General features: G+C 32.3%; 3 protein-coding genes across 5 annotated transcripts; 2 read left to right on the forward strand and 1 right to left on the reverse strand.

The window, feature by feature from the left end:
• The first annotated feature begins 228 nt into the window (after positions 1-228).
• Cdc23 (cell division cycle protein 23) lies at positions 229-6,695 on the forward strand. 2 transcript variants are annotated; one of them, XM_089177352.1, is made up of 11 exons: positions 229-366; positions 515-629; positions 733-839; positions 1,132-1,703; positions 1,774-2,435; positions 2,507-2,686; positions 2,771-2,935; positions 3,023-3,269; positions 3,350-3,614; positions 3,708-3,840; positions 6,203-6,695. In XM_089177352.1, exons 4-10 carry the CDS (start codon positions 1,603-1,605, stop codon positions 3,816-3,818), a joined length of 1,731 nt encoding a protein of 576 aa, XP_089033478.1. In that variant the 5' UTR covers positions 229-366; positions 515-629; positions 733-839; positions 1,132-1,602; the 3' UTR covers positions 3,819-3,840; positions 6,203-6,695. The 2 variants fall into 2 exon arrangements, with proteins under 2 accessions (XP_089033478.1, XP_015178403.1); XM_015322917.2 differs by lacking the exon at positions 6,203-6,695 and having other exon boundaries at positions 3,708-4,022.
• Positions 3,669-6,196, reverse strand: LOC149030878 (uncharacterized). Its single transcript, XM_089177373.1, has 3 exons — positions 5,101-6,196; positions 4,024-4,691; positions 3,669-3,807 (listed from the first exon to the last, which is right to left on the reverse strand). Exons 2-3 carry the CDS (start codon positions 4,677-4,679, stop codon positions 3,783-3,785), a joined length of 681 nt encoding a protein of 226 aa, XP_089033499.1. The 5' UTR covers positions 4,680-4,691; positions 5,101-6,196; the 3' UTR covers positions 3,669-3,782.
• Positions 6,696-6,834: 139 nt separating the features above from the next.
• On the forward strand, positions 6,835-13,587 carry LOC107067417 (uncharacterized). Of its 2 annotated transcripts, XM_015322919.2 has the most exons (5): positions 6,835-7,246; positions 7,525-7,962; positions 8,035-8,137; positions 12,483-12,952; positions 13,300-13,587. In XM_015322919.2, exons 1-5 carry the CDS (start codon positions 7,067-7,069, stop codon positions 13,501-13,503), a joined length of 1,395 nt encoding a protein of 464 aa, XP_015178405.2. In that variant the 5' UTR covers positions 6,835-7,066; the 3' UTR covers positions 13,504-13,587. The 2 variants fall into 2 exon arrangements, with proteins under 2 accessions (XP_015178405.2, XP_015178406.1); XM_015322920.2 differs by lacking the exons at positions 12,483-12,952; positions 13,300-13,587 and adding an exon at positions 9,440-11,863.
• Positions 13,588-14,868: the final 1,281 nt, after the last annotated feature.

Below are 14,868 nucleotides of genomic sequence, written 5' to 3' on the forward strand. Positions count from 1 at the left end.
GTTCGTAAAATGTTCGGTGCAAAATGCGATAAGGAAACGGGCGAATGGAGAAAACTCGCATAACGTTGAAGTAAATCGATTGTACAACAAATAGGGCATTATCAACGCCATAATATCATATCGATTATGATGGGCTGGTTATGTGGGGGGGGGGGATCGAACGGCGCACAAAATATTGGTCGGTATATCAAATCAGAAGGGAAATGACACCACTAGGTAGACCAAGACGTAGATGGGAAGATAATATTAGAAGAGACCTGAAAGAAATAGGATACGAAGAATGCGATTGGAAAGATCGCGCTTAGGGACGGGAACAGTGACGGGATTGGGTATTTGCAGCAATGAATTTTCGAGATCCTAATGCTAGTTAATAATAATAATAATAATAATAATAATAATAATAATTTAATGTATTATAAAACATAATTCAATTATATCAATCGTACAATTTTATAATCAATGATTTATCTATTGTACTAATTACGAATACTTTTCAATTTCATACGATAATAAGGCGAAACCACGAATCCACGGAGCCTAAACACTAGAAGGACGATCAACATAGGGAAATAATTAAGAAGCGCGATTGGAAGGAAGAGGAAACATCATTTTCGGAAATAAATCGCTAGGTTTCGTAATGTTCATTACTGTCATGTTTATAGCGTCATATTTGTCATATTGACAATTGTTGACAATACTGCATCATTAGCAATTGTATTAATGTTTTTGTAGATTTATAAAAAAGTATTGTTCACGGGTGTACAATTGGACGAGTCAAGGATCGTAATAAGAATGTTAAATTAAATCATAGAAATACGTCTTTATTCACTGTATCACAGGTAATATAATCTTAATTGATAGTTATTAATTACTAATATAAAAAAAGTGCAATGATGCAAATGAGGTTAATCAAATTGAAGGTAAAAAATTTTAATTTTTTTTTTCAGAATTTTATCTTTAAAAAATCCTTCTATCTTTCTACGTTTATTTATCTTCAATGTATTGCAATTCGTTCTTATCTTGTATTATTTATCGTTGTTTTACTATTTGAATAAAATTTTTACGTTTATCGTTTTCAGAAATTTTGTTGGTATCATGTCATGTGTATTTGTCGCTGTAATGATTTTCCAGGTTTTCCGATTACTCTGTGCTGTCAAATAGGAATCTTGCTACTGTCACTGTCAAATAGGAATCTCGCTACTGTCACTGTCACATAGGGATCTCGCTACTGTCACTGTCACATAGGGATCTCGCTACTGTCACTGTCACATAGGGATCTCGCTACTGTCACTGTCACATAGGGATCTCGCTGAGTGTACGATAATTTTACGCCCCTGTGTCGATCAGACGAACTAAAGTCTCTGGGATCACTGGTTCGCTTTCGTGTTATCTAAGTTCCGTGTTGTTGACATTCAAGGATACAGTTAAAGGATTATTTTTGGTTGGAAAAAGAAATGTTATACGATTATATTGTAAAAAGATAAATAACAATCGTTTTTGTTAATTTATATATATATATATATATATATATATATATATAATTTGAAAAAAACTTGTTGTGTAAATTATTGCATGTGATGACTTTATGCAAATTAATTATAAATGGATGATCTTGTAAAATTTAATATTAAAGAGGTTAAGTGTGATTTGTTACCGGCTATAAATGAATGCACTCAACGTGGTTTATTACATACTAGTAAATGGTACGTCAAATGATTATTGGATTTAAAAAAAAGTAAATAAATCAGTAAAATTAAATTCTTTATATTCTAGGCTGGCAGAATTGAATTATTCATTAAAAGACGTGAAAATAGATTTACACGATGTTACTACAGATATCAGTGCGATAGAATCCAGTGAAGAAGATGACACATATATCTTAGCTAAAACTTATTTTGATTTAAAAGAATACGATAGAGCAGCTTATTTTACTGAAAAATGTACAACACCAAAAGCAAGATTTTTGTATTTGTATTCTCGTTATTTGTCAGGAGAGAAAAAGAAAATAGATGACATGACGGATATACCACCAGATCCTATGAAAAATGATTCGTTAAAATTACTCTGTGCTGATTTAAGGAAAGATCATTTGGCTGGTAAATTAGATGGCTTTTGTTTATATTTATTTGGAGTTACTTTGAAAAAACTTCAGCTTAACAAAGAGGCAACCGAAGTTTTGATTGAATCCACTCACAAGCAACCAATGCACTGGGGTACTTGGTTAGAATTAGCTGCATTAATCACTGATAGAGAAAAATTGGAAAGTTTACGTCTACCAAATCATTGGATAAAACATTTCTTTATGGCACACATGTATTTGGAGTTGCAACTTATCGACGAGGGTTTAGCCATGTATTGTGAATTACAGTCTATGGGTTTTGAAAAAAATTCCTATGTACTTGCTCAAACTGCAATTGCTGTTCACTATAGGAGAGGTAATAATATTAGTGTTCTTTTTTGATTTCTTATTCATGAAAACATTATTTTCTTATAAATATATTTGTAGACGTTGACAATGCTATAAAAACATTCAAGCATATAATTAAAGAGGATCCGTATTGTCTTGACAATATGGATACATATTCAAATTTACTTTATGTTAAAGAAATGAAAGTAGAATTAGCATATTTAGCGCATAGAGCAACGGAAATAGATAAATATCGATTGGAAACATGTTGCATAGTAGGTAAGTTACTTTAATATTTAATAAATTGATTTGATTTCTTTCAAAATTCACAAATATTCTATAAACAATATTGTTTATTTATAGGCAATTATTATAGTTTAAGAGCAGATCATCAGAAAGCAGTGTTGTATTTTCACAGAGCATTGAAACTTAATCCACAGTATTTATCCGCTTGGACGTTACTTGGTCATGAGTTTATGGAAATGAAAAATACTAATGGTGCAATTCATAGTTATCGTCAAGCCATAGGTATTTTTTTTTCTGAATATGAGTTATCAATTATTAAATTGTCTATTAGAATAATTGTTAAATGAATTTGTTTTGTATTTTATATAGAAGTTAATAGAAGGGATTATAGAGCGTGGTATGGTTTGGGTCAGACTTATGAAATTTTGAAGATGCCTTCTTACGGGTTGTACTATTACAAACAGGCACAACTTTTGAGACCTCACGATAGTCGTATGGTTCTTGCATTGGGTGAAGCATACGAAAAACAAGATAAAATTCAAGATGCACTCAAGTGTTATTTTAAAGCATGCAACGTAGGGGACATTGAAGGAGTAGCTTTAATAAAGTTAGCTAAGTACGTTTTCATTTTAAGAACGATTCTTATTTTATCTAAGTATTATTAAAATTATATTATAAAAATCAATATTATTGTAGTCTTTATGAAAAGTTGGGTGAACACGATCATGCAGCAGCAGCCTATACAGATTTTGTAATGGATGAATTTAGAAATGCTGATAGAACTGAACTGAGTCATGCTTACAAGTATCTTACGCAGTATCATTTGAAACGTGAACAATTAGATAGAGCAAATCATTATGCACAAAAATGTCTTCAATTTGATGAAACCAAAGAGGAAGCTAAAGGACTCTTAAGAACAATTGCACAGAAACGAGCAAAAGTTGAAGAGACTTCAATGGTGGTATGTACAAATTTTATTTTGTCTTGTTTTACAGTAATGTTGTTATATAAATATCACTTATGTTTACTTCCTCATAATATTGTATCGTCATAGGTAGAAGATATGAATGAAACTGATCCGGTTATAGAGCAAAATGCAAGGACAGATGCCACACCAGGAAATCAATTGTCACCCATGAATTTGTCCTTCACTCCTACACCATAGTAAAAAAAAAAACAAACAAAAAGTAAAGTCATTATTTTTACATTTTTATAAAAGTTGATCGCAATGATTCCGTAAAGTTTATATATTAACTTATTGTTTTTAAAGAGAAATTAACAATCTTTCTCTTTCCTTCTACATAATTTCTACATATATCTATCTATGTAGAAACATATATGTATGATGTAATATATAGAATAATTATTACCCTTGTTTATTATCTAATTCCAAATCGAGCTGTTGATTATTTTCTATGGAATTTTCTTCTTTACTACTGTTGTTACATTTATCGTTGTCCATTTGGCTTGTGTCCATGGAGATGATATCATTTGTTTTAGTTTTATTATTGGAGGAGTCTAAATCTTCACTTTTAAATGAATCTTCATTTCTCAATGTGTTCTCGTCATTAACTTCGGAATTTTCATTATGTGTTAATTCGATTATCAATTGTCCATTGGTTTCATCTTTATTCTTATCAATATCATTTAAACATTCCGATTTTATTATTGTCTCTTTCGTATCTACTATCTTTGCTTCTTCTTTATATGAATTGATTCTATCCTTACGTTCAATTTCCTCCCTTTTCATCATCCATCTTTGTACCTTTTCTATTTCGAATCCTTCTTGTTCTAATTCAGCGTATTCCTCCCAAACCTTTTTAGCTTTTTCATATTTATTCATAACCATCCAACTATCGGTCTTGAATATCATGAAAGTTGTCATTTGTATATAGTAGTCATTGTCAAAAGTAAAAAGGGGATTATTGACCCCCGCCCAACATGTCGGTATTACATTTGGATCGAAATAGAAATGACTGTTTGATGTTTTTTCTATTTCTGGTTTGAATAGGTTTTCCAGTAACATATTAAGTTCATTCTAAAAAAGAAAAATGAATACTTAAATTAATTAATACACATTCTACATTTTGAATTTTCGTTTATCCTAAGACCTGACTTCTCTTTATACACGTTGGAAGATAAACGAAATGATCAAATATTAATTACAAGTGAAATACAACGTAAAGAACAATACAATCAAGTAATATAATCAAGCTGGGGTTGATCAAAAAATAAGAAAATAAATTTGTTATATTCTTTCATTTGAAATTTCATTTTGGGAAAAGTCTGTTTGGAATTTTGAACGATTTCAAATCATTTGATTTGCCGTTATTCTGAATGATTATCTTTAATACGAGTTAAACACAAATTGATTAGTATCAGATTAATTATTATACTTTACATAATTAATTTGTAATAAAAATGATTATTATTGAAAATGTACGTACTCTTTAATTACAATATTTTTTTTAATTCTAACATCATCACAGTAATGTAACTTCACAAGACAAATGGAAACGATCTGTTACTCTATTTCTCTTTCTGTTACATTATATAAATTCGGTGCCCACTGTTCACTGTAATTTTTTTCTCTCATCAATGTTTATCAACATTAGTTCGCGAAAATCATAATAAGGCCGATATCAAAAGTTATATTTAATCGTTTAAAATTCAAAATCAAACTTCTCGAAATTAAAATTACAAATGAAATCGCATTAAATCGAAATAATGATGAAATATTTTCAATAATGCATTGATAAATGTTTATATAAATCAAATTTATTTATTTAAAATAATTATATCTTTTCAAATATATTTCACACAGTATTTATAATTTGCTTATTAAATTATTTGATATTAGTTGTTGTTATGGAGTTCGATAAATATTCGTAAAAATGATTTCGAGACGTTAATTTACTATAATTTTAAGCAGAAAAAAAATCATGGAGCATAAATTAATTAATATACTTTAGTATTTAAAATATCCATGTTTAATTGTACCTTTGTAATATATGATTTACCAATGTTGAAAAGTTTTGAATCTAAGATAAAAACAATTTTTGTTTTTTTTTTTTAAAGAAAATAATGTTTTTGTCGTAATTCAAAACTTTTCAACCTACCCTCTCAACTAAATAAAATAAAATAATTTTGTAAGTTTATTCATTTCATTAAACAAAATTAATCATACAAATATTTCAAAGTTCACGTGATAATCGATCCATTTTACAATCGTATTCAATTTCAAACGAATAATATTATTATTTATTTTTTTTTTAAAAAAACATACATGAACTTTTATACAGAGTGATCAATTTAATATCTCGTAACAAATTCGATGCATTTGTACGAATACATTTGACTACAAGTTGATTTATTTTTCAATCTTTCTTTGGATAAAATATTTCTTTAAAAAGATTAAACGTATTATAGACATTTTTCTTCATCATCTTTTGCTTAATTTTTTTTTTTTCTTTTTTCTTTTTTTATACAGCTATGAATTGAAGGCGAAAAGCAAGGTGGAATCTTAACGATTATGGAACTTTGTTATAGGCATGGACACACGCAAGCATGCATCGCACGCGAGCAACCAGTATGCAGTTGTTAACAAGCACACAGCATGAGAGGCAACCAGGTTTGCACGCATGCACGTATGCACGCATGTATGCACGCACGATGCACGCACGTATATACGCAATCACTTATGACTTCTCAACGTCAAATATATTTATATGAATCGATAAACGAATACAAGGAATAACGAAAATGATCTATAACGATGAAACAATAGGGGGTGATATTTTAATAATTTAATCGATGAAATAATAATATGCGATACTTTGTTACAAATAGAGTAAATAATTAGATTCATTTTATACAGTGATATATATATATATATATTTAATTTATATAATTAATTATATACATATTTTTCAAGATAAATAAGTATAAAGAGGATAATCAAATGATCGATAATGATAAAACAATACGTGAAAAGGTATTTGATACTTAGTAATAAATCTTTACTAAAATAATTGTTAATTAATTCGATGAGATTATAAATCTATTTTTAATTTTTTCATTTGATTATACACACTACGAGGTGTAAATTATGATAGAGAATGTACGTGTATTTAATGAGCAATAGAGAAGGAAAGAGAAAGAGAAAGAGGAGAGAGAAAGAGCGAGAAATGCTTCGACGAGATTTGAATTTGGCGCGTTTTCGCTGGTTGCACGGCAGCCATATTGACTATATACTCCCGAGCAACTTGGAGAATGTTTGTGCGTACCTGGCACGATCGTTGCTCTCTCGTGTTCGCCGTTTTATTCACCGTGTAAACGTATTCATATTAACGCGTCAAATTCGATTTCAAGCGGTAATTAATACGCTTCTTGATTTAGTTTATTTCTTTTGACATGTCAAGCCAAATATGCTTAAAGTGGAACAGCTTCTTGAACAATATCGCAACGAGCTTCGAGAGTCTTTGGGAGGAAGAAGGCCTGGTGGACGTGACACTTGCTAGTGATGGACAATGTCTTACGGCACACAAAGTTATACTTTCTGCAAGTAGTCCATTTTTCAAGAAAGTCTTCCAGGTAATTGATTTCTTTTTTGTTTTTCCTCTTAATATTATTTTACAAACAAATAATTTTCTTCTTTTACTCATCCGTCAGATGAGATTCTATTTATCTTTCTTTTTGATTAGTTCAAATGTTTGACAGCTGCCATTCAGATCTTGTCATGCTTTTGACACATTATTGGAATATTTATCTTTTCATTGTTTCGTAGAATTATAATGAATATTTTGTTTTCAAGCATTTATACACTTTGATTATTTTTCCTTTCATTTATTTATTTATTCTTTTCTTCATAGGCTAACCCATGTCAGCATCCAGTCATAATACTGCAAGATGTACGCTTTTGTGAGCTTGAAGCATTACTTATATTTATATATAAAGGAGAGGTTAATATAGAACAGGAAAATTTACCAGCATTATTGAAAGCTGCTGAGACATTGCAAATACGTGGCTTGTCAGGTGGTGATATATTTCCTAAGGATTCTTTCAAAAGGTTAGCAGAATTGGAACCAAACATTGATGAGGATATACCTGTCGTCAAGGAAGAAGCACCTAAAAAGAAACAAAAAGTTTGTAAACAACATAACAATTCTATATTGGAGAAAGCGTTAACACCTAGAATATCCCAATCTGAAAATACTAGCGAATCCAATGGTAGTGAACAAAGTGGGAAGGACACAGATCATGGTTCATCTGATTTACCGGATCCTGTGTTTCATCGTTTAGAAATGAAAGTGAGTTTGTTTAATAGAAATGTTTGATAATGTTTATTTAATAATGTTTATTAAATAATGTTAATATTGTAGATAGAACCATTAGAGATGACACCAGAAGATTTACAAAAGAGAGCCTCCATCGAGAAAGATCCAACGGATAGATTAGACACTGGACAAATGGATGGAATACAAGGTTAGTTAAGTTAATATTTGATTATTTTGTAATTTCATATTTGCATATCATTTATTTCAATGTTATCTATTTTCTTTGCGAGTTGTACTTTTGTTAGATAAATTGGTACTTACGTATTAACGCCATTGCAGCAAAATTCCTATTCTAGAAATGATTTTTGTTTTCTCTATAAATTACGCGTTGGATTATTTATCAGATATTGGGAACAACTATGACTTTTAATTAAAATTAGGAATAATTATTTGATCTGTCAGACTTGAAGATCGAAAGTATAGGTTCAAAAGGGTATTTTTTTTAAACAAATTTTTCTACGCTTCAAAACTTTTGTCATTTTCATAATTGGTATTTTTGTTGTTACGATAATCAAGATGAGAAATGAATGTAACAAAATTAATTTCTATAGTATTTCATTTATATTTTAGGAAATTTATAACTCGGAGAGCAGAGAAACATTGAAACTTTTATAAATGATTAAAACAAAAGTCAATAATTTCTCAGAAAATAAGTGATATACATTTATTATATTTATTTAATTTTTTTTTTTTATTGATTACATTTAAATATTTAAGAATATTCGAATCATCTATCGGCAGCTATGAGGTACCGGAGGCATTTTCTTTGGTACCGAATTTGAAGCTTGCCAGAATGTTTTAGTTTGCTTTGATCGTAACTCTTTAGTTGTCGCTCGATTGGCGATTCACATTTAATTTTTCGTTTGTTGCGCCATGGGGATGTTGAGAAAAAGATGGAACGAGAGCGTATGAAAGTGAGAGAAAGAAAGAGGAATTGCGTGTGTGTTGTAAGAGGGAGTATGAATGAGAGAGAGAGAGAGAGAGAGAAAGTGTCGTGTATATATCAATAGATGTACGAGCTGATGTATGCATGGGGGAAAGAAAGAGAGCTTGAAAGAGTTAATGTGAAAAGCTGGATAATATATCGTTAAATATTTATTTAATAAAAATAATATAAATGATAAATGATAAATAATTTGATTCAGCTTTTCATAAATAGATAAATACGCGCATGCGATCGATCGTTTCACCGATCATGATTCACTGGATCTTATCTCTCGTACATAATAATCCCGATCCAAATGTCCAAGAAACCGTGTGAAACGAAAGTCGAATGTGCGCGCTTTATATATGTAATTTGTTTTGTTTGTGTTATGCGTGCGTGCGTGCGTGCGTGCTTGCTTGCGTGCGTGCGTGTTTGCATACGTAAACATCGCGCGTTTTTGTAAGCGTATGTCTCGTTAGCGGGAAGATCCGTGTCTAAAGTGCGCTGTGCTGATGTGTGTGGCAGGGTCTGGGAACAGTCCTGCTGAAGACATTTCCGGTATATCTGGATTATCCGGCCTAACTGGATTCTCGGACGTGAAGCCGGTGCTTTACTCGTATCAGCAGCTACCTTACGCCGATCTACTACCGAGCCCGGACATTATCTCAACGTGGGCGTCATCACGACCAATGGATCACCTAGCATGCGATCTAATGAAGATCCTCTTCACTCCCGAAGAGAGGATACTCTGCAATGTCAATGGTAAAATGGGAAAGCAGCAATTCGATAGCAACAAGATACACCTGATAAGGGAGGTTTTGCTACACTTTAGTGGCATCTCGCCAAACAGTATCGAATGGGAGGAAGTGTGGAAGAATTGCGTTACAAAGATTGACACTAGCAATAGGGGTTTGAAAAGGTATCTCTTTCAAAGGCGTTCCGTTTATACGCAATGACTAGGGCGTTTCAAGTCAGGGGTCAAACGGAAACGTTTCCACTGGCTGGAATAGGCCACTTTCGATCTATCGGCGTCACCATTTCATTTTATTCTTTTCCATCATCCTTATTAATTACCCTATTGTGTTAACTTCCTCTTTACCGTATTTTCGCTTTGTAGCTTTGTCCTATTATCGATTTCAAATCAATGATTGAAACAAAGCGCGCGAAAAGTAAAAGGGTCATTGTTGTTCAAAGGAAGAAGGAAGATACTTTAGGGATATTTTTTATTTGAGTTGACGTCGTTGTATCAAAACAATATTAGACGCGTTAATGTTCAATAGAATCGTATGATCGATGATAGATATTCGTCATATTTAGAATATATTCGTTCGGGGTGCGAGAGAGAGAGAGAGAGAGAGAGAGAGAGAGAGAAAGAGAATAAAAGAAAGAAAGAAAGAATGAGAGAATGAAAGAGTGAAAGAGAGAGAGAGAGATAGTGAAACTCTTTCTTTAGAAATACCACCCCCAAACGTTTCACACTCACGTGTACTATTCAACCCCCCTCTATGATGGGATAAGAAGACCATCGATCGTTCTTTTTTTGTTTTCTATTATTATTTTCTTTCTAAGATTTGCGTACGAGAGACAAGTCGTCGTCGTATATTTTCCTATCGTGCGGCCACGTTACAACGTTACACGACATTCCTTCTTCTTTGATCTATTTATTTATACGGTGTTTCACGCAATCCTAAGTACGCACTAAAGTTGTAGACAGCGCACGATATATCAAAGCTCCTCGGTTTAGTTCGATGGACACGCGAAGAAGAAGAAGAAGATGATGGCATCGCGCGAAATAAGAATTACACGAATATACGGGAGGAGAGTATTATTATTATTATTATTATACCGGGTCTTTGTAAAAGAAACAACTCACCGATGCAAAGATCCGCACGTACGCATGTACGCACGCACGCACGCACGCACTCACGCAAGGGCACGCAGGGGGCAAACAGGCATGCATGTACGCACGCATGCACGCACGTACACACGGCTAAAAAAATTGTAGTTGAGATAAAGACAAAGAGATAAATATAAGGAGAGAGACACTACTACTATTACTATTATTACTATTATTACTAATAATACTATTACTATTATTACTATTACTATTACTATTACTATTACTATATACGACACGAGACGCGCGCGAGCGTGCAAGCGAGCGAGCGAGCGAGCGAGCAAGAAAATAAAGCAATGTGTGTGTGTGTTTGTGTGTGTGTGTGTGTGTTGTGTGCTGCGTTGCATTAAAATGTTGTGTTAAAGGATAAAAAAAACCGCGTGCGTGAAAATCGTGTCGCTTACGGCAACAACGATTTATCATCGGCTACTTTTATCGTGTATACTTAAAAAAAAAAAGAAAAAAAAAACGGAGGAAACACAAAAGTATAAGTAAAATAAATAAATTAAAAAGAAAAAAAAAGAAAAAAACAAAAGTCAAAATAAAAATCATAGCATATTATGATGAGAAAAACCTAGTAATTTAAGATATGCTTGTAGTATATTTAACAAAAAAAAAAAAAAAGAAAAAAAACGGAATAAAAGAAAAAAATTGAAAAAAAAAAAACAGGAAAAAAAGTAATAAATAAATAAATAAATAAATAAATAAATAAATAATAAAGAAGCGGAAGAAAATGCGTTGAGCGCTTTTACAGCGCTCTAACTATTAGAATATTACAAATACATTTATTCACGAGTGGTCCGTTCGTTGGTTCGTTCCCCTTTTTTCTTCCTTTCTTATTTCATTTGAACCCTTTCGCCATTACGGGCGACTATAGTCGCTTTCCATAAAATTCTACTCACATATTACGGGCGTCTATAATCGCTATGCATAAAATGCCGCGCGTATTATACATTGTATAATACATATATGACGAACGATTAAGTTAATATGTTTAATTGTTGGAAATATTTTAATTTGTGGAGTTGCTTTTTTTTTTTTTTTTCAATAAACACTGTCAAATCAAATCGGGGTTGTTGTGAAGCATAATAAACGCGGCCACTGTCGATTTTAATCGAGCACCGTGCACATTTTGGGCGCGGGGGCGACACGTTCAGCGGAAATACCACGGCGAAGAAGTCGCCCATAGCGAAAGGGTTAATTTACACGATGGCCTTAATCATATTTTCCTCATATTTCCTTTTTTCTTGTCTTTTCTTTTCTTTTTCGTAGAATTTTCTCAACAAATTTTTTTCTTATTTGTTTTTTTGTTTTTTAGCGTGAGATCTATTTTATATAATATATATATATATATATGAACTTATGAATGTTACAGTACGGACGAATCATTGAACGTACCGATCGTTTAATTTAAAATAATTTTATTGTAGACAAGACACACGTGATTGGTCGCAAATAAAACCTATTTTACATTTTTAGCGGTTTACTTCTTCTCCAAAAGACATATTATCCGTTCCTTTACACAATTGTATCCTCATTCGAACAAATATGAAACAAACACCTAGTTCGATTATGGACGAATGCTATCAAGGACGATAAGGAGGAGGAGGAGGAGGAGGTGGAACGAGTTACAGGGTTATGATTTCAATCGTCTACGGCGATTAATTATAGGGTCTTCGAAGCGGTCAGTGACGATAATCGCAGAAGCACAGAAAAAATCAAGCTTTCGAGTATCCGAACTAATTCCCGAGGAGAACAGGAGTCCAAATAGGAAAACTTTGAAGGATGGAAAGGATGAATCTTCTACATTGGATGTACAAAATCCTGGAGGAGGAGGAGGAGGAGGATTAGAAGGAGGAGGAGGAGGAGAGTCAGGAATTCTCAAGTTGGAATTGTCTTCTTCTAAAAAAGTATTGACAACAGAAACTACAACAGATTCTTTATCATTGGAACAAGTTGCTGGAGGATCTCGTTCGAGTGGTTCAGATTTTTCTGAGGAAACTGTCAAAGGAAGTTCCGTTTATCTACCATTTCCCTGTCCCTTTTGCGATCGTGCCTACACCAGTTGGGGATTTCGAAGAAGACATATCAAAGCTGTTCATACTATTTCACCATCCCTAAATTGCAAGTGGTGTCCACAGGTTCGTTTCGTCGTTATTGTTCCTTGTGTTAAACAAAAGAAAAAAACATTCATTAAATTTAGTATATATTGGGTTGTTTTGAAAGTAATTTTCGTTTTTTTCTTGACACAATAAAGACATTTGTTGATGCAAGCCTATAAATAAACAAACAAAACGTGAGATCGGTGGGAAGTTAAATTTATCAAATTTAATTGTTAATGTTCATTTGAAAGGCCTAGGTTTAATCTCAAAGCAACAATTGTCTTCATTTTCACAAAAGATAAACGAAATGACTTTTCAAACAACCCAAATACATGATCAAGATCAAATGACGATACTCATGTAATTCTTGTCTGTATTTCCTTTAGATTTTACCAACACACACCGCTTGGAAACAACACGTCATATACGCACACAATTTGTCCGCGAACGACGCCCATAATGGTCTATTGATCTTGGAAGAAGCTCACATGGTCCTGCAGATAGCTCGACCAACAAGATTGGATACCCTGGTGAACATTATCAAGCAAAGTTCTCAACAAAATGATCATTCGCAGGTCGACAAAGATTAATCAAAGATTTCATATCGAGTTTTATCGATATGATTCTAAAGTTGGAAGAAGTTTTCTTTTTTCTTTTTTTCTTTTTTTTTTTTTTTCTAACAAGATGAAGTAAATTTGAAATTCTTTCCCGTTCCTTCTCATAATCCCCGTGTTCATCACATGTGTCAACTTAATTTAACCAAGGTATATATAAGTTGTTTTTATTTTTATACAAATTTTTTGATATTTAAGATAAAATATATTTCGTTTGTTGTTGTTGTTGTTGTTGTTGTGTGATAGGAACAAAATGATTATTTGTTAACACTTAGCCAGCCGACCGCACGTGTTACAGAGGACCTGTAGCAGTTTTCACCGCGCTCGAAAAAGTCAAACTGCGCTGACCACCGATCGATCGGCTAAGTGTTCAAGAAAATAATTTTATGGCTGGCAGAGGAACCTATTCGGAAATCTTCAAAATTGGTGCATTTTATTATAGAGTAGAGAAATAAGCGTTCCTCAGATCAAAATGGATAGATCTATCCGATCGGTCGGCTAAGTGTTAAGAAGAACTTACGATTTTTCTTTTTTATTATTATTTCTTTTCTTTTTTCAATATTAATTTATTTTTAATTAATTATCTTTTCGTTCGTATAATAATCGTACATTATTCGAATTCTTATTGTTTTTTGCTTATTTATTATTCGTTGCAAAGCGATATACTTATGTAATCGATAAGATTAATCATAGCTCATATAAATGATTATTCGATCAAATTGATCATGGAATTGCGCTAGAATCGAGGAGGGACATTATGAAGTGCGCTTTCTTCGTGGCTTCGTGCTAATCAGTCCCGTTAAACAAATCAAAGTTTGCGTGTGTCGCTAAAATTATTTCGTAGATTATGGAAGAAGAGAAGAGGACAATTACGATTCTTTGAATTACGTGAACGAGGTGTCTGGATGGTGGTTGGTGTGAAAAGGAGCCGTGCTAGATACACAATAACGTGTTTATATCATTAGTATTTTTCTTATGAATGAAAACTCATGGATAATTAGAAAACTCGTTATAGAAATATGTCCTATACTTCAATTAATTTAAGAACATATTCAGGTATTGAAAGAAAGAAAGAGAGAGAGAGAGAGATAAGGTCACGTTCTTCTGAAGAAATGAAATAATTAAATAAAGTATATTGTACGTTCTGCATGAAATCTATGTGAACAGTGTAGTTAGTAGTTCTCATTCAAAGATACACGATAGAACTACAAACAAAAATATTGCGATCGTCGGTTTATCAAAAAGTTTCGATTGGTACCTGAGTAGTAGAAGAATAGATTCTAAAGTAATTCATTATTTGTTTCTGTTTCTATTTTTTTTCTCTCTCTTTTTATCTCTCTC

Source organism: Polistes dominula, unplaced genomic scaffold (genome assembly GCF_049000335.1).
Source record: "Polistes dominula isolate Pdom_NZ unplaced genomic scaffold, Pdom_raw_medaka contig_20, whole genome shotgun sequence".
Lineage (NCBI taxonomy): Eukaryota > Metazoa > Arthropoda > Insecta > Hymenoptera > Vespidae > Polistes > Polistes dominula.

Coding starts and splice junctions, on each gene's coding strand:
- Cdc23 (XM_089177352.1), top strand. CDS start 1,603: ATGGATGATCTTGTAAAATTTAATATTAAAGAGGTTAAGTGTGATTTG. Junction 1,704..1,773: donor TTATTACATACTAGTAAATG/GTACGTCAAATG, acceptor TTTATATTCTAG/GCTGGCAGAATTGAATTATT. Junction 3,615..3,707: donor TTGAAGAGACTTCAATGGTG/GTATGTACAAAT, acceptor GTATCGTCATAG/GTAGAAGATATGAATGAAAC.
- LOC107067417 (XM_015322919.2), top strand. CDS start 7,067: ATGTCAAGCCAAATATGCTTAAAGTGGAACAGCTTCTTGAACAATATC. Junction 7,247..7,524: donor TTTTCAAGAAAGTCTTCCAG/GTAATTGATTTC, acceptor TTTTCTTCATAG/GCTAACCCATGTCAGCATCC. Junction 7,963..8,034: donor TTCATCGTTTAGAAATGAAA/GTGAGTTTGTTT, acceptor TTAATATTGTAG/ATAGAACCATTAGAGATGAC.
- LOC149030878 (XM_089177373.1), bottom strand. CDS start 4,679: ATGTTACTGGAAAACCTATTCAAACCAGAAATAGAAAAAACATCAAAC. Junction 3,808..4,023: donor GAATTAGATAATAAACAAGG/GTAATAATTATT, acceptor ACTATGGTGTAG/GAGTGAAGGACAAATTCATG.